The 23,610-nt window shown below is 37.8% G+C and overlaps 2 protein-coding genes across 2 annotated transcripts; one reads left to right on the plus strand and one right to left on the minus strand.

Annotated features, from left to right (window-relative positions):
* The first annotated feature begins 363 nt into the window (after positions 1-363).
* scrn3 (secernin 3) lies at positions 364-6,812 on the plus strand. The gene is made up of 8 exons (XM_017469869.3): positions 364-620; positions 938-1,104; positions 1,466-1,647; positions 1,944-2,143; positions 2,930-3,142; positions 3,540-3,702; positions 4,518-4,698; positions 5,140-6,812. Exons 1-8 carry the CDS (start codon positions 410-412, stop codon positions 5,299-5,301), a joined length of 1,479 nt encoding a protein of 492 aa, XP_017325358.1. The 5' UTR covers positions 364-409; the 3' UTR covers positions 5,302-6,812.
* Positions 6,813-7,118: 306 nt separating this feature from the next.
* Positions 7,119-22,745, minus strand: gpr155a (G protein-coupled receptor 155a). Its single transcript, XM_017469866.3, has 16 exons — positions 22,475-22,745; positions 21,710-22,176; positions 20,558-20,957; positions 18,891-19,059; positions 18,431-18,586; positions 17,422-17,505; positions 15,706-15,826; positions 15,508-15,592; positions 14,365-14,455; positions 13,783-13,984; positions 13,541-13,633; positions 10,407-10,537; positions 8,737-8,832; positions 8,578-8,642; positions 8,352-8,486; positions 7,119-7,550 (listed from the first exon to the last, which is right to left on the minus strand). The coding sequence occupies exons 2-16, from the start codon at positions 22,137-22,139 to the stop codon at positions 7,334-7,336; spliced, it is 2,475 nt and encodes an 824-aa protein (XP_017325355.1). The 5' UTR covers positions 22,140-22,176; positions 22,475-22,745; the 3' UTR covers positions 7,119-7,333.
* Between the last annotated feature and the right edge of the window lie 865 nt (positions 22,746-23,610).

Raw genomic sequence — 23,610 nt, forward strand, 5'->3', positions numbered from 1 at the left:
TATGCAGTCAGATTTATTCAGGAAGGCGATCAGTTCTAGAATAAATGGATCTTTATCCATTAAAAAAGCACAGACAACAGGCTGTGAAAAAGAGTGCTTACAGAGTGTCAATGCACATTTGTAGTTTATTAAAACAGATTTTATACCGAATACAAAATAAAACGATTTTTTGTTAATTAGAATGCAGAGTAATATTTGAATAATAATAATAATAATAATAAGCTATGAAACGGCTCTGTATCAAATAAACCGATTCACTGAAAAGAACCGGAATTCCTGCTACTACTGTTTACAGGCAGACCAATTTTTACTTCCAGGTTAAGTGGGCGGTAACTTTTAGCTTTTAGTGAACCTTTTCGCAGATCCCTAGTACAAACACGGAAGCCGAAGGAAATGTATTCATACGCTCATGGGAAATCCAAATGTTTCAGTTTCAGATTATCCGTTAACGTCGCCCTTCGGGTTAAGGAAAAGTCGAGTTGAGTTCAATGTGTTGGGAAATGAAAACAGAAAGTCTTGCAGTAGCCATTGTAGAAACGATTCTTCCAAGAGAGCCCCGGTTACTGCCCCTTCCATAGTAGCTTATTTCTGTACTGTAGTTGATATGGCATTTGATCCAGGTGAGTGTTTTGACGTTATTAATACGTTTACATGACATTTTCTGATTTTCGTGACACATACATACATACATTATATACATACATACATTATATATATATATATATATATATATATATATATATATATATATATATATATATATATTTAGGGGGGACAGAGATAGATAGACATTGCACAGATAATATTTTTGGCTAAAGAATTGAATTACTTAACCATATATAAGAGCATTTGGGAACGTAAAATGCATATATTCTAAGCACGAATAAATGCAGTTAGCCGTAAAATGTCAAATTGGGTCATGTTGATTGATTTTCAGCGCGCAGGATTATGACGCCATCGTCCTGCGATACGTTCGTGGCTTTACCTCCAGCCTCAGAGGGACAGCGCGTCATCTTCGGCAAGAACTCGGATAGACCCTGCGATGAGGTGCAAGAGGTGGTTTACTTCCCGTCCAAAGACTACAGTCCGGGAGACAAAGTCGAGGTACCGCAATTAATCATTTATAGGATTATGTAATTCATATAATTATCATTAATTATTATTATGCTCCCCTACTAACTACCATAATAACCATTTAATGCATACATTAAAGGCAGACTTCATTTTGAATATATATATATATATATATATATATATATATATATATATATATATATATATATATATATATATTTTAAAGAGCCATTTAAACAAATGTTACTGAACTGCCCATGTATGTGGATGCCATGCATCAACATCAAGAATAGTGCAGGGGGAAAAAATAATATTGTGTTGGGGCACTCTTTCCAGGTGCTTACTGATAAAATTTTGTTTCTCTGTCATCTTTTTATTTCCAACTGGACAGTGCACATACATAGAGATAGAGCAGGCGGCCCATACTCATGCTGTAGTGTTGAGTAGACCAGCATGGCTCTGGGGAGCTGAAATGGGAGCCAACGAACACCAGGTCTGCGTCGGAAATGAGGCTGTGTGGGGGAGAGAAAGCGCCACCAGCGAAGAGGCTTTACTGGGCATGGATCTAGTGAGGTGATCGTCAGATTTTTAAAAAGTTTTTAATCAGTGCACTATCAACCATGTATGGAGGATTGAGCAGAAGTCACACAACCATAACAACTGACTCAGTAATCAGGTGAAGAGTTCAATCAGTTGTATTTAGAAACTCCCAACACCGCAGATCTTTTTACTCATATTCAAATAAAATATTTGACCTCCTGTCTGTTCTTTGGCAAAGATAATTTCTTTTAGATAACTACAATTTTCATTAATGTTCCACAGCGATAATTCTGTCAACACTTGATATATGTGGTCTGTTCTGTTTTCAGATTGGCTCTGGAGAGAGCAGACAGTGCGGAGAAGGCTCTGAATGTGATTGTGGACCTTCTGGAAAAATACGGGCAGGGTGGCAACTGTATGGAGGATGAATGCACTTATATCTACCATAACAGCTTCCTCATATGTGACCGCACTGAGGCCTGGGTGCTGGAGACCTCTGGGAAATACTGGGCTGCAGAGAGAATAGAGAGTAAATAAAAACTTTCTAGATTAGTAGAAATTACCAGATTAGCAGACTTTTCTGGAACACACAAATTAAATTCAATTTTCTGTGCTCTAACAAACCTGACTGAGCTCACAAATCAAAAACCAGTCAGCTGATCTGTTCAATCAGGTGTATCGTGCAGGTCTACTCAAAGGCCAAGGTTGGTTTAATTCCTCATTGTACATTCCACTAGTTCCTATTCCACAAATAACCTATAGACCATATCAAGAACAAGACAAGGTAACCAACTATATAGCCAAAAGTTTGTAGATGCCCAAACACATCACCCATATGTGGTTCTTCCCCAAACTGTTGCCACAGAGTTGGAAGCACACAATTGTTTAGGATGTCTTCATCTGTATTCTGTATCATTACATTTTCCTTTCACTGAAACTAAGGGACATGAATCTATTCCAGCATGACAATGTGCCTGTGCACAAAGCAAGGTCCATGAAGACATGGTTTACGAAAGTTGGAGTGGAAGAACTCTGGTGGCCTGCACAGATCCCTGACCTCAACCCCACTGAATACCGCTGCCCAACTTCACTCATGCTCTTGTGGCCAAATGAGCTCAAATCCCCACAGTCACACTCTAAAATCCAGTGGAAAGCCTTCCCAAAGGAGTGGAGGTTATTCTAATAGCAAAGGGGTACTAAATCTGGACTGGGATATACAACAAGCACATATGGGTGTGATGGTTAGGTGTCCACAAACTTTTGGCCATTTCTCCTGGTAAATTCTAAACAACATCTCTGGTTTGTTCCTATACAGATGGCTATCGTAATATTTCTAATCAGTACTCCATCACCACAAAAATCGACAAGGAGCACCCGAGGATGCGGGAGTATGCGCGGGAGCAAGGCTGGTGGGACGGCAAGGTGGCATTCAGTTTTGCAGAGGTTTACTCCTTTATGACTACAGCACGCACAGAGGCTGCTTGGGGTCGCTATTGTGAGGGACGCAGGCTTCTGGAGAAAATCAAAGGTGATTGATGTGTTTTAAGTAAGGAATAAAGCTCGATGGGGAATGCTGTTATAGGATACTAATTAATAATGGAGTGGTGTGATATTCAAGAGGGTTTTATTTCTCTTATACTAGAGTAAATTGTTGTTGCTTACATTTAATCAATGTATAAATTATTATGACACCTGATAATATAAATAACAAATGAATGCACAAGATCTAGATGCAAGCCTCAGCTTTAAAGATGAAGTGCAGAAAACCATGATTTTCAGCATGATTTTCAGAATGCTGTCAAAGGGATGAATACTATATTTGTATATTTTATATTGTACATCAAATCATAATAGCATTTTATCTCCATGGAGTGGATGAGAGTGAATTCTATGTTAATAAGAGTATTGGGTTGCCACACTTACAGGTCACATCACAGCTGAGACCATGATGGATATACTGAGAGATAAAGAGAGTGGAATTAATATGGAAGGCATGTTCATGACAACAGGAAGCATGGTATCTGTGCTCCCTAAGGACCAGTCACTGCCTGGGGTTCACTACTTCACTGCAACCCCTGACCCAGAAAGGTGGGTTTATACTACTGCTGCCTTATTCCACAGGCACAAAACATGTGTTTATGGGTCGCCCGTCCATCCATCCATCCATTTGAGATTCCCGTTACCGTAGTAACTCACGAAGGAGTGGTTGAATGTTTGTAGGATTTATATGGAATTACCCTTGTAACCAGCAGATGAATTTTAATGTCTGAATTTTTTTTCTTCAAGTCTATTTTAAGCACGTTTGAAGTATGCAAATTAGGAACAAGAACTAGACTTGGCAGTGGAGGCATCCCCGTGTTGATGTGAGAACATCTAGCCGAATGTATAATTGTAAATACACTACAAAAATGTACCTAATGATATAAATACACTAGAAGTACTTTAGTTGTTTATCAAACATTTGATAACTTGTGCTCAGAAAAGCACTATATACATAAAGATTCTGTATAAAGATTTCGATACATAAAGGCCAAAAGAGAGTTCTTTTTTTTTGCTGGGTGGTTAACACATTTGCCTTGCACCTTCGGGGATGGGGGTTCGTATCCCACCTCCACACTGTGTGCATGAAGTTTGCATGTCCCCCGTATGCATCGGGGGTTTCCTCCCCCACTCCAAAGAAATGCATTGTAGGCTGATTGGCATTTCCAAATTGTCCATAGTGTGTGAATGAATGTGTGAGTTGTGCTCTGTGATGAGTTGGCAGCACATCCAGGGTGTCCCCTGCCTTGTGCCCCGAGGCCCCTGGGATTGGCTCCAGGCTCCCCTCAACCCTGCGTAGGATAAGCGGTACGGGAAAATGGATTTTCCAAACTAATCCAATTTTGTTTTGGTTTTTTGTTCAGGTCTGTTTTCAAGCCGTTTATCTTTGTAGCAGACATAAAGCCAATGAATCATACCTGTTCCCCGTGTTTCGGAGAGGACGATCCAGTGAAGAAGAAACCTCGCTTTCAGACCAAGCCCAACCGTAAACACCCCCTATTCATGAAACATGAGGTGGTAGCTGCTATAATCGACAGCACACGGGTAAGTCGTTAAAAATGAAAACTTTTACGATAACTGTTAAACGTCCATGCTAAATACACATACTGTCTTGAATGTGTGCCATAGTGCAATTAAAATCAATTATTGATTTTGTGTTCAAATGTTTTGTGTGAAAGTGGAAAATGACTGTTATGGCATTGAATAATAATCTATGAAACAAATGTATGTGTAGTATCTAAGTTGACTAAAGTAAAAAATCTATACATTGGACTGTTTGTGAGTATAATATTCCCACATTTAAACAATGTTGCTTAATGGTTTTGTTGAATTGAAGGTAATAAATGTCCTTTAAATGTACATTAAAATAGAACAAAAGCAAGGAACATCCTGTTTGCCTACATTAATAAAGCCCTGCCTTCTCCGTTACTTTCAGATTTCCAGTTACTTGTAATCCAAAGTCTTATCTCTTCCTTGTTTAAATAGGAGAAAGGTCAGAGGATCGTGCAGAAAATGCAAGAGGTGGAGAAGCAAAAAATGGCAGAAATGGAGACGTACTTAACTACAGGTGTGGAGGACTCGACTCTGCTGGTTCATCTCTTCTCAAATACAGTTGAGGAAGAGCTGAGGGTTTACAGCAAAGCCTGAAACAGCCTGGATAGACTTTTAGATCTTATATAATTAAAACGATTAATTTATGAACAGAAACAAAAAGTCGAAATGTACTTAATTGCACGTAATTTAAATGCACATAAATTGCACATAATTCAATATACAGCCATTCCTTCATGTGTGAAATTACTCTGGTTATACAAATATAGCATGATGACAATAGTTAAATACAGGTATAAAAATCTGTGATCTTTTTTCCCCCCGATCAACAAGAACAGACGATCAACAACAAACAAACGCTGTACGAGTAATTTTAAAAAAGGCATTCATTACAAAGATTTCTGATCATTAATTCATCAAGCACAGATTTCAGCAAGACTAATTTGCTTTATAGATCCAAGACAAGGTTGAAGTGGCGGTTACACTTTCCCCCCCCACTATAAATTGCATGTAATTTATACAAAAAAAGTGCACTTTGGGGGAAAAAAAGGTTTATTTGAAAATCAAATTAAATTTTAGGGATATGCAATGTAAACATAAACAACTGCACCTCCAATAAATAAAGTACCAAAATGCTATTAGCCTATAAGCATGTTTTGGTTTCTTTCTTTCTTTTGTTTTTACAGACAGTGTTGCTGGTGTTACATAGTGCTAACATTAGACAACTGACATGTGGACAGAATCCCTGCAAGTACTGTTAAGGGTCGATCATTTAAGAGGGTTGTTTTAAATGATGCACACAAATGAACAGATCCTCTTCCACAGCTTTCAGAGGAAACATCATTGATTATTAGAACTTGAACAGTATATGTACTGGTATGGCACACTCATACAATGTGTTACATATAGATTTATGATATTGAATGTATTTTGGACTCATGGATTGAATAATGGAATAAATGACAATGTATGGCAACATGATTGAAATCATAACCTTTAAAGAGTCAGAAATAATGATGATTATTATAAATAAGTAACAACAAACTCCCCCCTGAGTGTTTCTGTATGCATTTTATGTATTGATCTTTGTGGAAGACCAGAAATACTTCGCAAGTATACAAGTACACTCACCCTCCAATTTATTAGGAACACCTGTACATTCATGCAGTTATCTAATTAGCCAATCATGTAGTAGGAGAGCAATGCATGAATTCGTGTGATTTTGGTGACTTTGATCATGGCATGGTTGTTGGTACCAGATGGGCCGGTTTGAGTATTTCAGAAAATGCTGATCTCCTGGGATTCTCACACACAACAGTCTCTCGTTTACACGTGTGAAAAACAAACAAACAACAAAAAAAACCATCCGATATGGAAGCTCTACAAACTGAAACGCCTTGTTGATGAGAGATCAGAGGAGAATGACCAGACTCGTTTGAGGTGACAGGAAATCTATAGTAACTCAAGCACTCTACAACCATTTTGAGCAGAACAACATTCAGTATGCACAAAACATTGAACCTTGAGGTGGATCAGCTACAACAGTTGAAGACCACATCAAGTTCAACTCCTGTCAGCCAAGAACACGAATCTGAGGGTACCACGGGCACAGGCTCATTGCTGCCACATGATTGACTGATTAGATAATTGCATGAATGTGCAGATGTTTGGGTGTTCCTATTAAAGTGGACAGTAAGTGTATACTACAAAGTGTGCTTGAATAGTCCAAAAGAAAGATTTAATAATCTGCTCCAAGGGAAATGTTCATATAGAATGTTAATCTGTTAGAAGATCTGTAATAGGGACAGATTAGCTGAAAAGCATACCCTAAAGGAAGACATCTATTTTCAGTGCAACTGATAATGTGTAAAATCAAACACACACACACACACACACACACTTTCTTAAAGCTCTGATGGTCTTGCATTGTATTTGAAATATTCAGTGCATTGTACCCTTGTACAAATCATCATCATATACATATAGTGTACTCCAAAGCATCACATTGTTAATTGCATACCTTTTCGTCCTGTAAACAAGTCAGTTTATGGTAAGTGTAACTCCTAACAAGCCATAAATCACACTAATGGTTAAGTCAGGTGTTATGTCTTTTGTTGGTACAATATTATCAGGCGTTAAGGACAACACAGCCCTCTGTGAAACAGTAATGCAAGTCGTCGTCTTGGAAATCATAGTCATGAGTGATGTGGTGGATGACTCCGCCATCCAGCAGACGGGAGCCATAGAGCAGTGCCTCCCCCTGGTCATTGGCCAATCCAACAGTCTGCAGCCACAGCACCATTTCACTGCCAAGAAACGTGTGCGCTACACTGTGCTCCCCACACCTGCACAACACACACATACATAAGTGGGGATGGAGGTAGGTATGAGAATAGTGATTAAGAACAAGCTGCTCTTAAGTGCAATGCAGAACTGAAACTAAAAATGAGGAAGCATGAAAAAGGTTTGCTCCATAGCTACAAAATAGTGTGGTTTTTTTTTTTTTTTTTTTTTAAAAATCACATGCTGGAGAAAAACAAAAAGTGACTCATACTGTACATTATGTAAGGAATAAGTCACTGTGGGGCATGTTGTAATAGAAAAACAATGACGGGCGGTGTGATGCATTACGAACCTGAAGTCGATTAATTTCTTAAATCAGCATGTCGCAAAATGTTTAATTCCTCTTATACCACAGCAGTTTGCCAAAGGGTACAATTTATTTCAGTGAACGTTATAAGTTGCATGGGTCGTTGTTCACAAGATAAGTTTTTTCCTGCTATAACACAGGCATCCCCTTACAAACCTTTTTTGCTTCATCTTAAAAAAACAAAACAAAACCAAAATCACCCAGCTTGTGTTACAAAAAAAAAAAAAGATTGCTTAGCTTTAAGTTCAATAGAGATACAGTCTGTAAATGTAAATAAACCTCACCATACGGAAAACTTCACCAGATCAACGATTAGACTTTTTTTTTTTTTTATTGTTAAGCAAGATTTGTTAGCTGTTATGTTACAGAAAATAAAATTAACAGCCTCTGACCACTCAGATTTGAGAGTTCAACAGCACTGTATTAAACAGATTGACTCCTAGTAATAAAGTAAAAAGACCTTTTCAGAGTTAGCTATCTTACAGCGAATACCTACCTCTTTTCCTGGACAATGTCCTGGACACATTTTTCTTTATGGTACTTGAGAAACTGATTGCAGGCCAGTCTGATCTCCTCAGACACAGAGGATCCTGCTGCCTCCTGTTTCTGAGTCTGCATCAGACGTGCTAACCTACATACATAAAACAGTGCAATTAACCAACACAAGCAACACAGACTATTAACAGGACTTATGAGATCTCACCAACGTGAACAAAACATACCTCTTTTTAAATGGTATAATGATTAAATGTTTGTCAAGGCCAAAAATGCCAAATGATATAAAGCCCTATGGGGAGAGAGGCAGATATCTTGTTAACTATAAAGTAACGATGGACAATTAAAATGTTGATGCAAGACTGAAAGCAGACAGACATTCTTACCTGTCCAAAGTTGATCACAGCACAGAAGAATTGCAGCTCTAAGTAGAGTCTGCCTGGAACTGGACTGAAGAGCCACCAGAGGTAGCTGGAGAAATTCTACAACACGTATGCACACACAGCATGAAGGGAGAACATGGGTGAGCGACATGATCAAGACACTAAGGACAGCGAGTAAATCAGAGTAAATGGAATGTAAATCTGCTATGGTAGGCAAGAGGATTGAGACAGCACCATAAATCCATCTGAAGGAATTGTAAGTCTGTATTAGTAGTACTTAGTTTTATTTGCCTTTGGCATTTGTAATTTCAGTCTTTGGTTCCCATTCTAGAAAACTGAAATTCATTAACTGCAGAAACACTACACTAATTTACTGTGTCAATGAATTTAAAAATATAATAATTTAGTGATCAGAGAGAGAGAGAGAGAGAGAGAGAGAGAGAGAGAGAGAGAGAGAGAGAGAGAGATATATATATATATATATATATATATATATATATATAAAAACACACACACACACACACACACACTTTAATTATACATACACACATGTATAGATCACACACACAGACATGCATCTCAAAAAATTTGAATATAGTGGAAAAGTTAATTATTTCCTGTAATTTAATTCAAAAAGTGCAACTTTCATATATACTAGATTCATTAGAAGTCAAAAATCCAGCATCTCAATATTAGAATAAGGAATTTGTAATACAGAAATGTCAACCTTCTGAAAAGTATGTTACTTGTGTGTGCGCCATGTTCACATATACTGCAAGTACAGTGTTATGCCTGGAAACATTACACGCATAACTCAAGTTGGATCCGCTACTGATCCAGCATTTCAGGATCAGTAACGAATCCGTGCACCCCAAATTTTAGACAAGAGCCTCTTATTTCAAGTGAATAATGTACATTGGAACTTTTACAAAGAGCCATAGATCGTTTTCTTCCACAATTATTTCTACCACCACTTATTTTATTTGCTTTGATTTTATTTCAACTTATCTCCAATTGTATTTATTGCCGATTACTCAGTTACTATGTATTCAAAATTTGAATTGGTGTTTCTTTCGCCGTTTGGCAGTTGTAACAACTAAAATTCTCTTATAGGACTGAAAGTCTATCCAAAACTGAGCAGGATAAATTTTTTTCCTATAAAATAAAAAATAAATCAATCAAGTATTCAAATCAGCGATAAAAAGCTACTAAAGCATGTACAATCTTTTCCCAAACCCAAAGTGAAAATGAAATTAATGTAAATGAAATTATGAAACAGAATTTTGGAAGAAAGACTGATGAATCACCTTCCTCCTGATTAACTTCCTATAAATTCCCATCTCACTTGTGATTGTGACTGAGCATTCACCATCTTCATGTCACCTGACTGTCTATTGTAGTGGTCATCAACCCTGTTCCTGGAGATCTACCTTCCTGCAGGTACAATCTCCAACCAAAGTCTAACAAACTTGTCTTATTTGATAAATAACTTCTTAAGGCAATTATCAGATGGTCAGGTGGGCACGAGGACGTCTTCAGGAAAGTAGATCTCCAGGAACAGGGTGGGTGAACACTGGTCTATTGCATAGCAGAAGCCATAACCTTTAGCTGAAGATTTGCTTTCTCCTTGCAAAATGAAAATTAAGTGTAACAGAGATGTTATTTATACTTACAGCTAGGAGGCTGACAGTGAGTAGAAGACAGAGAAGTACATGTCTAGCCACCTGTCTGTCTGCACTCTGCTGTTTCTGTTCCTCTTCTACCAGCAAACAATGAGAGGAGTCACAGCAGTTTCCACATTGACCTGTGCACAGAGTCACATCTCACACTAACCATGGCAAGGACCAATAAATAGACTTGCTTAGTGTCACATCTGCGACATGATGTTTTCCAACATAAATATTACAGTATAGTTCATTTAGAGGACACAACTGATCAGCCCTTTAACACCATGATCTAAAACATGTATTTTTTGTAATCCAAGTTCACCATACATAAATACTGTTATAACAATCTGATACAATACATACCTAGAGTATATCTGAAATCATTTTGCTTCTAAAGCTTCCTTTTATTTCAAGTATATTTTAAAAGGAAATTCTGGCATACAAATTAGTAACAAGAAGGACTAGACTTGGTGGCAGAGGCATCTCCATTGACGCTGTTGATGTTGGCTTCTAACTGTTTCTCTCTTGAAAGGTCATGAAACCAAAATAAATAAATAAAGCTTATTCTGTTACAAAGAAAAACAAAAAGCACACCATCCTCAGACTTTCCCATTGTGGGAAAAACTAAAGGAACAGAATCACTTCTGACCAAGTGCTGACACTGGAGGCTCCTTCCAAAAATAGAGATCGACTGATACGGTTTTTAAAATTTTTTTATTATTATTTATTTATTTTATAACCGATACTTGCATGTTTAAGTGCCCAATAACCAATATTTATTGTTTTACTTCTGTTTTTGACACAATGATGAACACCACTGAAATGAACAAAGTTATATTTACAAACAATTATCAATTTCACTTCATCCTTGCATACAAAAATCTAATTTATAAAAAAAAAAAAAAAGTGCCCTGTTAAAGTTTCTCTATCGCTTAGCAAAAAGATGCTTAAACTACATATCAAGCCTTTATGCAACATCTAATTTGTACATTAAGGGCTGTTACAGCAGTCCTGCATGCAATTCTCAATATACCTACAAGATGGCGCCATTTATTGTTGGACCTGATTAAAATTTTTTTTTATTTATTTATTTATTTTTTTTTATATAAAAAGTGTTTAATCTGTTTACTATTGGACTCCTTTCATGTATGGCATCCTCCATACAAGTCCCAGTGAATGAGCTGTTCTTATAGAAAACGATAATGTATTAGTATAAACAGCCAATGTTTCCATTAAGAAAATTAAATTCAACAATTTCTAGCCAATCGGACTTGAGAATACAAAATGAACCGTGGTATAAAATAAATTACATTTCAGGCTTTAACCGAACACCTGCCAAAGGTAGGTGAAAAAAGGGAAGGGGAAAAAAAAAAAAAAAAAAAAAAAAAAAAAAAAAAAAAAAAAAAAAACACAAACAAACAAAAAAAACACGATCTTAAGAGAGCTGTGCATAAATGAATGCCCTCAGAAATCAATGAACTAAAGTAATGTTATAATGAAGAGTGGGTCAAAATTTCTCCAAAATGATGTGATTGAAACATCAACAGAAAAACACCCACTTCAAGTTATTGATGCTAAAAAGGTTGTTCTACATGCTACTGAATTATTGGGTGTACTCATTTTTAACACAGAATTGAAGGATGATGTACCATCCTCCCCCAATGAATGCATGTACTGCTTATGATTGGTTTCACTGGAATTTGTCTTCACTCAGCTAAACTCTAATAGGCAGATATACAGTACTGTGAAAGTGTATTTCTTCTGTTTTGTGTACATCTCAAACTAAATAGTTTATCTTCAAATGAAATACAACATAAAACAAAGGCAACCCGAGTAAACACACAACAGTTATTCATTTATTTTTTATTACACACACACAGACACACACACACAGACACACACACACAAAAGTAATTGCCCCCTTAAACTTCAAATCTGGTTGTGCCACCTTTAGTAGCAATAACTGCAACCAAACATTTCTGATAACTGGAGATCGGTCTTTCACTTACTTGTGGACAAGGACTAGGACTTACTCCTATGCTTTGGATCTTTGTCTTGCTGCATAATCCAGATGCACTTGAGTTTTAACTTACGGACAGAATGGGTCCCCTGTCTTCCGAACAGTTCCACTTTAAACGCATCAGTCTACAGAACATTCTCCCAAAAGGTTTGAGGATCATCAAGGTGTTTTGGCAAAATTCAGATGAACCTCATTGTTCTGCGTTAGCAGTGGTTTTCACCTCACCATTCTTCCATGGATGCCATTTTTGCCCAGTGTCTTTCTGATAGAGTCATGAACAGTGACCTTTATTGATGCAAGAGAGTCCTGTAGTTCCTTTGATGTCCTTGGCTCTTTTGTGACTTCATGGATAAGCAGATGCTGTGCTCTTGGAGGAATTTTGGAAGGTCAGCCTTTTCTAGGAAGGTTCACGACCAAGCAGAGTTTTTCCGTTTGGAGATAGCGGCTCTCACTGTGGTTCTTTGGAGTCCCAGAGCCTTTGAAACAGTTTTGTAACCCTTCCCAGACTGATGTATTTAGATCAGCGTCTTTCTCATAATTTCTGGAATTTCTTTCCACTTTGGCACAGTGTGTTACTGGGTAAGACCTTTTAACCAACCTCATGCTGTTAAAAAAGTTCTATTTAAGTGCCGATTTGATTGAACAGGGTTTGCGGTAATCAGGCCTGGTTACATCTAATCCAGCTGAACTCCATTGTGAATGCAGTTTCATAGATTTGGGAATCAGTAAATATAGGGGCAAATACATTTCACAGGGGCAGTTGGTATTAGATAATGTTATTTATTGAAGCAAAAATAAATAAATAAATAAATAAATTTAAAAAATTCACTTAAAAACTGTTGTGTTTTCTCAGGTTGCCTTTGTTTTATATTAGATTTTATTTTAAATTCTGAAACAATTTCGTATGAGACAAAAACAAAAGAAATCAGGATGGGGCAGATACTTTCAGAGCACTGTGCGTTATATAACCAATCTCACTTGGCACATCTTAGCTCAGCTAGATACGGTGACATGCAGCTGGAGTTAAAATTATTTATTTAAGGGCAATACAAGATAGGAATAAATTATTATCAAGGGTGTGTGCGGCGCAACCCCCCCCCCAAAAAAGGTGATTATTTACCTGGCTGTATAGATGGTGTGTCCTTCACACTGCTGTTGCAAATATTAGGTACAGTCTGAATTGAAGTACAGTTACACACACATTCCTGACACCCTGGAAGAACAAAAAGAAATATGTAATAAGTACTCTTGCAGTAAAATGTGCACATCTAATTACCTAGTGTAAAATACACTAGGTAAAATACTTTATCTGAAGTGTTTTAAATCAGACAGTGACATGTTAACAATGGTAATGCGCATTACCTCTCCTAATACCATCCTCTATGGTGGGCTGTTCAATAGTGCTTTGGGTTTGTGTACTGTTCTCAGTCTTGCGGTCCTTTGCAGTGGCATTCAGAGAGCCATGCTCAAGGGTTTGATATTCCTGTGTGCCTCTGCTGAGCAGCAAGAGGGACATTCCAGCTACAGCTATACCCACACCCAACACGACCACTGTACACACAACCTACATGCACAAAGGGAGAGAGAGGATTGGGAATTAGGGCTTTTAAAAATATATTTCTTCATGTGGAAATAAATTTGGAAATTTCTTGGGGAGCTTGTAAGAACTGTACAAAATACATTTTATTTCACTACACAAACAATGAGTGGAGTCACAGCAGCTCCTGTGACCTGTAATCAATTTAAGGTAAGACATGTAGTATTCTCTAAATAATGCTAGTTTCTATGGGTCATACCAGTAGGCTAACGTTTCTTGAACAGTTACTGAAACACAGTCCATGATTCTAGAGAGTGAACACACACTCACTATGCCTACACTCTTGGTGTTGGTTGAATGTGCACCATTATCAAGATCATGTAATTATCGAAGATGAAATCCTTTACCTGTGGTGGACCGAAAAAGAAGGCGGAGTCAATGGTGTCTGGCATCTTCTCTCCCACCATGAGCAAGATACTTATTGCTACACCTGGCACTCTGTAAATGGGGGACATAAGACACTACTGTACATAAGCAGCCATGCTTCTCCATGAATGGATCACACAAAAACAGCCATTATACAAAACACATCGCACCTTAGTAAACTGCTGGGGTGTTATTTTGTAATAAAAGGTCACAGAGTCTGAACAGGAACATGCATTTACATGTTGCATCTGTGATTTGTAGTTGCTAACATTTATACCAAGAATACAAGTAATATTTCTATAACCGGTGATGTGGTGGTTTGTATCATTTTTAAAGGTTATCACTGTTTTTTTGACTGTTCAAACAATAGTGAACAGTGTACACTAAAATATTATGGGCTCCAATAAAATTAACACGTTTATTGCAGCGGGAGAGTAGTCGAGTGTCCGCTGTGGACAGGGAGGACACAGGTCGAACCACCAGGAAACGCATGATGAGTCTTACCTGTGTGTAATTAGTGAAAGTTAATATGTTTGTGCTTCTTTGTGCTCTTACTTGCCTCCCATAGGAGCCAGAAAGAGAGAGACAACCAGCACACAGCACAGTGCATGTTTAATTTTAAATTAAATAAATAAATAATTTTTTAAAAAAAAGCTGAGAGAGTTGCGAATAGTTCTGCATTATTAGACCCTGTCTCCCATTTCCTCATTCTCAAATCATTACAAGTGTCAATGTTTATACCATCTCTAAACACAGTAGGAAGAGAGAGTTGTAAGTGTTGCATGAATATCACCCCCCCCCACTCCCACACAGCACTTTAGTCAAAAGACACACACACACACACACTTTACTGTAATACCACATCTCTGATCCTGCTTTGGTTGCTACACAAACTTCAATGTCTAATCAACAGACTGCTTGTAGCCAATCAAATCACTTTGGTAATGTTTTCAATTTGTAGTGCCTAGCAGTTTCACACAACTGCCAGCCCCACCCAAAACAAACTAGATAAATTATTATGTACCAATAAAAGTCAAATCTGTGCAAGCCTTAGTAGTAGTAGCAGCAGACAAACAAAAAAAAAAAAAAAAAAAAAAAAAAAAAAAAAAACCCCAACAACTCACCCCCAACCAATCAGCATTAAAACTCCAGGCTGCACTTTCAGTTCCTCATCCCTCCTCAGCAAGAACAGAGAGAGAGCTATTAGACCTTAGGAAATCGAAAGAAATCATCATCAACTGTGGAAAATTTAGACATTTGTTGTAATGATATTCCTTCCTTAAATAAATAACAAGCATTCGTATGCATGATTTTTGTCTTACCTGGCCAAATGTAAGTGCTGTAGAGTGAGCCATAGAGTAGAGTAAAGGTCAAAACCTGACCAACAAAGTTATCCTTAACCACCACAAACTTCCAAGCGATCATACCTATACATGCCATCAGCTACACATTTGAGGCAAAAACAAAAAGATAAGAACCATACTAATGTAATTATAATGATAATGAGACTTTACTGATCACATACATATACACAGTGAAATTCTTTTCTTCGCATACCCCAGTATGTCAGGAAACTGGGTTCAGAGTACAGGGGCAGCCATGATACAGCACCCCTGGAGCAGAGAGGGTTAAGGGCCTTGCTCAAAGGCCCAACAGTGGCAGCTTGGCAGTGAACTTTGAACCCCCGACCTTCTGATCAGTAACCCAGAGCCTTAACCACCAAGCCACTACTACCCCATATATAAGTATAAGCACTTATGTAAGAAATAAAAACATAATGGAACATGCTGTTATAGGAAAACAATCAATGACAGGGTGGTCTTCTGCTGCCCAACTGCAGAGTAGTACCATAATCACCCTGAAGTTGATTGTTTTCCAATAAGAGCATGGTCCACAGTGTTTTATTATTTTTATACCACAAAAATGTCATTATCAGACAAACCCCCTGTCCTGTCAGACTGTTTCAAAACACTGACACTGGAGACTCCTCCAATAAATGCTAAATATACATCTCTACACAAAACCTCATAATGAGGAGTGTTCTTTAATAAATTTCTGTGGTACATCTCCCATAATATTCACTCTCCTGTTACTATAGAAACAATAACAGTAGAATGAGCACATTAATATAAACCTGTTATTTGCCTTGCAGTTGGAACTACCGCTGTTATAGAAAATTAATCAGCACCTTCTGAACTGGACATATTCACACTGTGGGGTGTGAGGAGATGAAAAATACCAAAAAAAATGTTTAAAAGGATGTTTCAAACAGACAACCATAATGCATATTGGTAGGAGCTTACAATTTTCACAGCGGAACACAAATAATCCATACAAGCGGTCTTCTTTTTCCATACAATAAAATGGGCAGAGGAGCCAATCGACATGTGAATCCAAATTGATCAACAGTTGTGTGCAGGTGTTCCTCACTTCCTCTCATGGTAAATGGAAATTATACAGTTCATTGTGAATGCGAAATAAAATCTATCGATGCGTGTCTGAATTAACTATCATTACATAAGCATATAAAACATCAGCTGATTGTTTATTAGGGATGCCACCAAAATATTTCAGCCAAAATCAGTCAAAATCAGCACCAAAAGAGATAAGACTGAAATTTTGGACATTAAACAGGCCTATAACAAAGTATAAAATCTAACACTCTACAATGTTGATGGCAATTATAATTGGACTGATTTAAAACACTGTTTGCTTTGCTCTTCTATGACAGTCAGTAAGCATTTATGGTTTTCAGGACAGACATTAGATAACTGATTTTAAAAGGCAGGTGCAAGTTCTCCAAAAAACTGGGAAGTGGGTTTATGGGGAAAAGTCTGAATACCTCTGTTCTGACCAATCAGGATTAAGAATTCAACAGCACACTGTGGTATAAATAATTTTAATCTCTCTTATAGGTCACATTTTCACAACAAATTTCTATTGTATTCTGTTTCACAAACACGTTAGTCATGTCTACGATTTGCAAATAGAGTAGCAGGTCAAATTTAAATGTGTGTCAGTGATAATCACTGCCTCACCTGTGCCACGAACAGATTGATGGTAAACATTTGTGGACGTCTGCAGAACTTCTTACTCATTATACTCACAGCAACACACCACACCTGCAACACATCGCATGCATTGGAGAAGATACAAGTATTTCAGGTTCAATTAATCTCTTCAGGTGTCAGTATATCTTGGAAAAACATTCAAAGTGTTTCAAAACCATACAAACATGTTTCAACACCATGCAAAACATCCCACGCCCCCATCATGATGCAACACAGATTGTGGCAGGAGAAAATCAGACTCAGACATTTAAGTGATGAATCTGTGTGGCACAATCTGCTCCACTTAGGGTGGAGATCTATTTAAGTTCATTTGTTTATTAATAAACCATTTCTGTTTACTTGTGTGTGGACCTAGACTTTAGAGTGCAATATAAAGAGGAAGGAAGTGTAGGCCCCCTGTGGTTTAGCAGAGTGCACAAAATGCTGCAGATTAGAAACACTCTTTACAGCTGCACAACAAAGCTCAAACACACACAAAAGTATCTCTGATTTCTTCTGTTTTTGTGCAACTCATACCACATTGTTTTAATTTCTGGAACAATCCAAGATAAAACGGAAACCTGAGTAAACACAATACAATTTTTAAAATGATCTTAAATAACACAAAAAAGAGAGAGAGAGAGAGAGAGAGAGAGAGAGAGAGAGAGAGAGAGAGAGAGAGAGAGAGAGAGAGAGAATTCACAGTCCAAGACAGTGTGCATTTATTTAGTTTTCCCTATCATAGCCTCTTATAATGCTAGTTTAACATGACATGGTTTGATGAATAAAATTTAGACTGTTATTTATGCTCCTGTAATTATCGTCACACTGATTTATTATAATCCTATATTATAACAAGGCTACAGAACTCAAAACCAGAGCGACTCAATTGGCTTGAAAAAACCCTCACAGAATTGGAGGAAGCAACAAAGTAAAAAAAAAAAAATGGTACAGAAAAAGGCATAGTGTGCACTTTGTGTTTAAGGGAACTACTCACAAGAGCAACGAGGCTGACAATGCTGATGTTAAAGCTAATGTTCTGTAGTGCTGATTCTAGTAGTTTGGGATCCATCCAGGGAATAGTCAGCAACCATGCAGAGACGTACATTATTGGGGCAGAGAGGAATGTGCTGATCACCATCCCTGATGTCATCTGGAAAAATGAAAGTCATGTACATTCAAAGATAACTACACACCTTCAAAACTAAAGTTATTATTATACACATCACATGGTATTCATCATCAGGGGGCACTTTGGCCCAAGGTTAGCCTACAAAATGCACATCTACCTTCCTAGCCATACATGCATTAACTGGTGGCATCAGCATTTAGTATAGACCACAGCTTTTATATTTCTCTCTACTTTATCCTAGAAGCAGACAAAAAAAAAAAAAAAAAATTCATTCTCTCTCTCTCTCTCTCCTCATAAAGTACCAAATACAGACACAAGCACTTACCACCTGCAGCTCCATGTTGTAGTGACTGGCGTAAATGGCCACACTGGGTGCAGTGGGGAAAACGCCATACAGGAAAGCATAATTGGAGAGACTGCTCTGGTTTTGAGAGCTAATATTCCCACTGTCCAAAACCTCCACCATAGCTCTACAAATCAGTGGCATCACCAGTCTACGGGACACACACAAAGTTTTACATTTCTACAACACTAATCTCTACACATCATGTTATATCTCTGAAAATCATGATCCTCATAAATGCTGGTTATCTGTTGAGGAGTTCAAAATACTACAGATTACTACAGACTAGCTAGTGGTCTTCGTTATGACCCATTTTATGTAGATTCATGACATACTGTATAGTCATACTTCTTTCTGTGCCGTGTAAAACTAATGTGATTACTACGCAAAACTACTGCATAATCAAATAAATCAATAATAAGCATTGCGGTATGCAAAATACCAATACGTTGATAACATTTCAATAATAAACAAATAAAAACTCCACTAACTGTACAAATAAAAGGCAGTGCAGTGTTAGTGTCAGGTAGACAGTCTAGTTAGAAAGACATGCATTTCTCAAATTGAGAAGTTTAAACCACGTTTGAAAAATAAACATACAACAGGTTTAACGTTTATAATAAATATTTTAGTAATGGTTTTGGTTGATAAATGTAAAAATACTTAATCTAGAGTGGGTGTTATTTCTTTATAAGTACATATAAATAATATAAAATACAATACTCTGCATTTTATTGGTCAACGGTTTCACGGAGATGTAAATAACTTACCTCGGCCTGAATCACACATCAGCAGAATTACATGGATTAGGAAAATTACGCTTTGCGGACAGGAGCAGGTTTGCATTTGCAAACCCACTGCTTGAACATCCTCACCAAATCAAAACACTAATAATGACTCTGTGGACTCAGCACACAAACAGGTAATCCATGGCAACAAATTATCCTGAGGGTCACAATTAGAGTTTTGCTACAATTTTGCACATATCCAGACCAAAATAAAACTTGCTAAATTTGAAACTTGCCAATTCTCTAAATACAAAACATAAATCCACTAAGCTGTAATCTGCATAGACTGAAAGACAATTTTGTTATTGCACAATAATGCACAAACAGTAAGTTTTAATGGTAATGAGCACAATGACTTTTTTTTTTTTTTTTTTTTTTTTTTTTTTTTTTTAAAGTTGTGCTCTAAAAGCTGGAATGGTTATGGGTCATACACAAAAACCAAGTCAGATATTGGGCATCTGATATAGAACACTAGGCAGTTCACACAGGATTTCACAGAGTTTATGTGATTGCAATTTGTGGAGTTTTTTGTGCTTTTTTCTTTTCAGAAAACTACTTGAATTTGTGAAATTGCAGTTGCACAAAATTGTTAGCCACTGTCTTTCACAGTGATGTTTGCTGTTTAATGAGACCTTTTAGCTGTAGTCATGTTCAACACACACGAAATCGCACGTTGAATGCATTTTGTGGTGACATCAGATGACATGTTTGGCCCAAATCTGCGGAAAATCCGCAGTAATTTTGAAAATTTGCAAGCTCCTCCGAATATTGTGGAGTATGCTTGACTGTGTCCATTTCAGTGACTGCAAAATCCTGAAACCCTGGAGGGACTGACTAGGCCTAAACATGAAATACACTTACAATTTGGCAGTGATGAGCAGTATGAGAGCCACCACAGTGGACCTAGTTAATTTCTTCAGCTGCCCCACCATGGTCAGACCCAGATAAAACAGAGCTGCTCCTCCAAAAGCATTGGCCAAACCATCCACAAACTCCTGCATGAATTCAGGGATCTTTGGGCCCAGGACAAAGTGTGCAGCAATCCCGATTACCACCATAAAGACAATGGGATTCTTGACAACGTGAATCAAGACCACCCCGACCACATGCAGTTTACTCTTCTGCTGCTGCTGCTCACGTCTCCGTTTCTGGACCTCGCAGAATGCAAACCCAATAGGATTGAGCACCATGAGAGAGATTGGTGCCACCAAGTAGATGTACTGAAGGTACTCTGGATGGGTGTTTCTGTATAGAGCTTCAACTGTGGAGGATGGTTTTATACATCAGTTAGCATGAGAAGGAAGTAGTGCAAAACTGAGAACAATGATATGTCAAACATGATGTATCTGACTGTGGCAAAATTATTCCATGCAACATCCTGTTTTATTATCGCGGTAGGAATTACTAAAAAAAAAATGGAAGGAATATTTTAAAAAGGCACAATAACCACACGAAACTGTTGAGTCATTGGATTCAGACCAATCTAACAGATTAACCATGAACCAAGCAAACAACCACAGGGATTAACTAGATCTGCATGTTGTAAGCACTGACACTCCAGTCAACATGGCTGTGGAAATCTATGGGTAATAAGGATGTGGTGATACAGAACACTATATTGGAGGGAATGTAAGTCTGAAATGCTGAATTAGATTTACAAATTTGAATCACTGATGTATTTTACACTGTGAAAACGGGCAGTGTTGACGGACAACTCTGATCTTTCACAATGAATACAGCACCCACATCACATCTTAAAGCACACTGCCATTTTACTTTTTGCATAACTTGCCAATAGAAAGTTGGATAGATTTATTAAAAAGGAGGTCAATATATCAAGATAATATACAAAATGGAAAATTTGGATTGTGCATCCTTAATGAATAAGAGCACCTCATTATCTTTTGGGTGTTGCAAATATGTTTAACTTGGACAGCTGGACCATTTACTTTTCTCTTTAAAATAAAAGCAAACTAAATATCTAGATCTGATGGAAAATAAGAAGTGACTTACCTATAGGGTATCCCAGGGCAAAGTCATTACTTTGGGTGGCAAATATGGAGTAAAGTCCAGCTTTGGAGTATCGGCTGTCCTTGCTGGCTACCAGTAGGGTCAATACACACACAACAAAGAACACACTCAGTTTGGCCACCAAGATGCTCCACAGAAATGGCCAGATGACATCGCCAAAGTCCAGCAACACCATGTTCTTAAACAACAGTGCTGGTAGGGCAAATTTTGACACAAAGTTCCCCAGACCTTTGGCTTGGGTAGAGGTGATGATATTGGCCCGACCAGCGATGTAGCCACACAGTATGATCCCAAAACACTCAAGGAGAGCAGGGAAGAGTTTATCGATAGACATGGCAGGAGGAGAGACAGATGAGTGGCCTTCTCCATGTAGGTGCTTGGACATGGAGACAGTGTTTGAAAGGACATCCATCTTGTTGGAGGTCTGAAGATGGAAGGTGGCTTAAAGTCTAAAAATGCAAAAAACCAGTGCAGAGTGTTTAGCCAAAGAAATCAGTGACTGGGAATATTTACTATACAAACTATGTCTGAAGACAAGGAATGGTCCTTGTTTGAATGGTTACTGATTTTAGACACTTCAATATAGCAGGGTGAAAATAAACACTGGATCAGAATGTCAGTATGCCATACCAGCTATATTCACATTACACAATCCAATCTAACAAGAAAGACAGTTTCTTTATGACATTATTTAAAGACTCTGATAAAGCTGAAGGTCACCACAGTCACCCATTTTAGACTTGTTACCTGGTTGTAGTGAAGTGCTGAACCTTGCAGATGTGACGGTTATGAAACGGCACTGTAGCCCCACATGGCGAGCAGACGAAGAAAACAAAGATAGTTTCCCTCCTGTTTTAACCAGTTTCGTCCCTGCTGAGAGACTGTTCAAAGCGAGGCGTTATTAATATCAGCAAGAACAGATCCATGTCAAAAGGAAACGTGATACACACGTTACAACACCACGCATCCCAGACTCTCTACTTATCTTCTCACCGTTTAGGCTTGACTTTATGAACCGCCTGACAGCTATTTCAGCCAATCACAGTGAGCGGAGGGCGGGGTTATCGAAACATACACTGGAACCATATTTTTAATAGGGCTTTAATAAAAGTCCTTTTAATTCTTAACTGAAAAATTTTCACCGACGGAGTTTTAGGGTCATTGTTAAAAAACTTTAAACTACACGAATTAAAACAACATTAAAACAAAATTTGCTGCTAGTTAGTCTTATGTGCAGAGAGGCACTGACTGAAGACTCCTATTTTCTGTACCTGGGTCGGCTGGCATTTGAGGTGGAAATTTTTCCCCTCTTAACATCAGACACTACGACTTTATTTCTCGAAATGTTACTAATTTATTATTATTATTATTATTATTATTATTATTATTATTATTATTATTATTATTATAACAGTGACACCTGGCTGCTGTCTGCTTTTCATGATCAAAGTTTAGTTCAGTGCAGTTTTATTTGTATGGAGCGTTTAGTCATAGACATAAGTGATCTGTCGTTCATGAACGATTCGTTCATTTGGAATGAATCTTTAATATGATTCGGAACAAAGAGTTATTTCAGAGGGTGATTCGTTCATTTTTGACCGCGCATGCGCTGCAACATCCCCATAGGTTCTGTACCGGAAACAGAAATGATTAGTTCACTTCTCGAGTCTCCGGGTCCGAGTCGTTCGTTCATTACGTCACCCCACTGCATTCAGCCTATGGGGCGATCACGTGATGAACAAACGACTCAAACTTGAAGACTCGAGCAGTGAACTAATCATTTCTGTTTCCGGGGAACATACGTGACAAACGTGACGTGACAAAAGAGAGAACGGCTCGGATCAGGAGATGAGGCGAACTAACAGACTGCAAAGCCTGATGAC

Source organism: Ictalurus punctatus, chromosome 6 (assembly GCF_001660625.3).
Source record: "Ictalurus punctatus breed USDA103 chromosome 6, Coco_2.0, whole genome shotgun sequence".
In the NCBI taxonomy this organism is placed as follows: domain Eukaryota; kingdom Metazoa; phylum Chordata; class Actinopteri; order Siluriformes; family Ictaluridae; genus Ictalurus; species Ictalurus punctatus.

Bases quoted from the DNA above. Each gene is read 5' to 3' on its own strand.
- gpr155a (XM_017469866.3), bottom strand. From the start codon at position 22,139: ATGGATGTCCTTTCAAACACTGTCTCCATGTCCAAGCACCTACATGGA. The intron at 19,060-20,557 runs GTAAGTGTATTT...TGTGTCCCGTAG, and splicing joins CTGCTCATCACTGCCAAATT to ACTGGTGATGCCACTGATTT. The intron at 17,506-18,430 runs GTGAGTAGTTCC...GATGTGTTGCAG, and splicing joins TTGTCAGCCTCGTTGCTCTT to GTGTGGTGTGTTGCTGTGAG.
- scrn3 (XM_017469869.3), top strand. From the start codon at position 410: ATGGGAAATCCAAATGTTTCAGTTTCAGATTATCCGTTAACGTCGCCC. The intron at 3,143-3,539 runs GTGATTGATGTG...CCACACTTACAG, and splicing joins GCTTCTGGAGAAAATCAAAG to GTCACATCACAGCTGAGACC. The intron at 3,703-4,517 runs GTGGGTTTATAC...TTTTTTGTTCAG, and splicing joins GCAACCCCTGACCCAGAAAG to GTCTGTTTTCAAGCCGTTTA.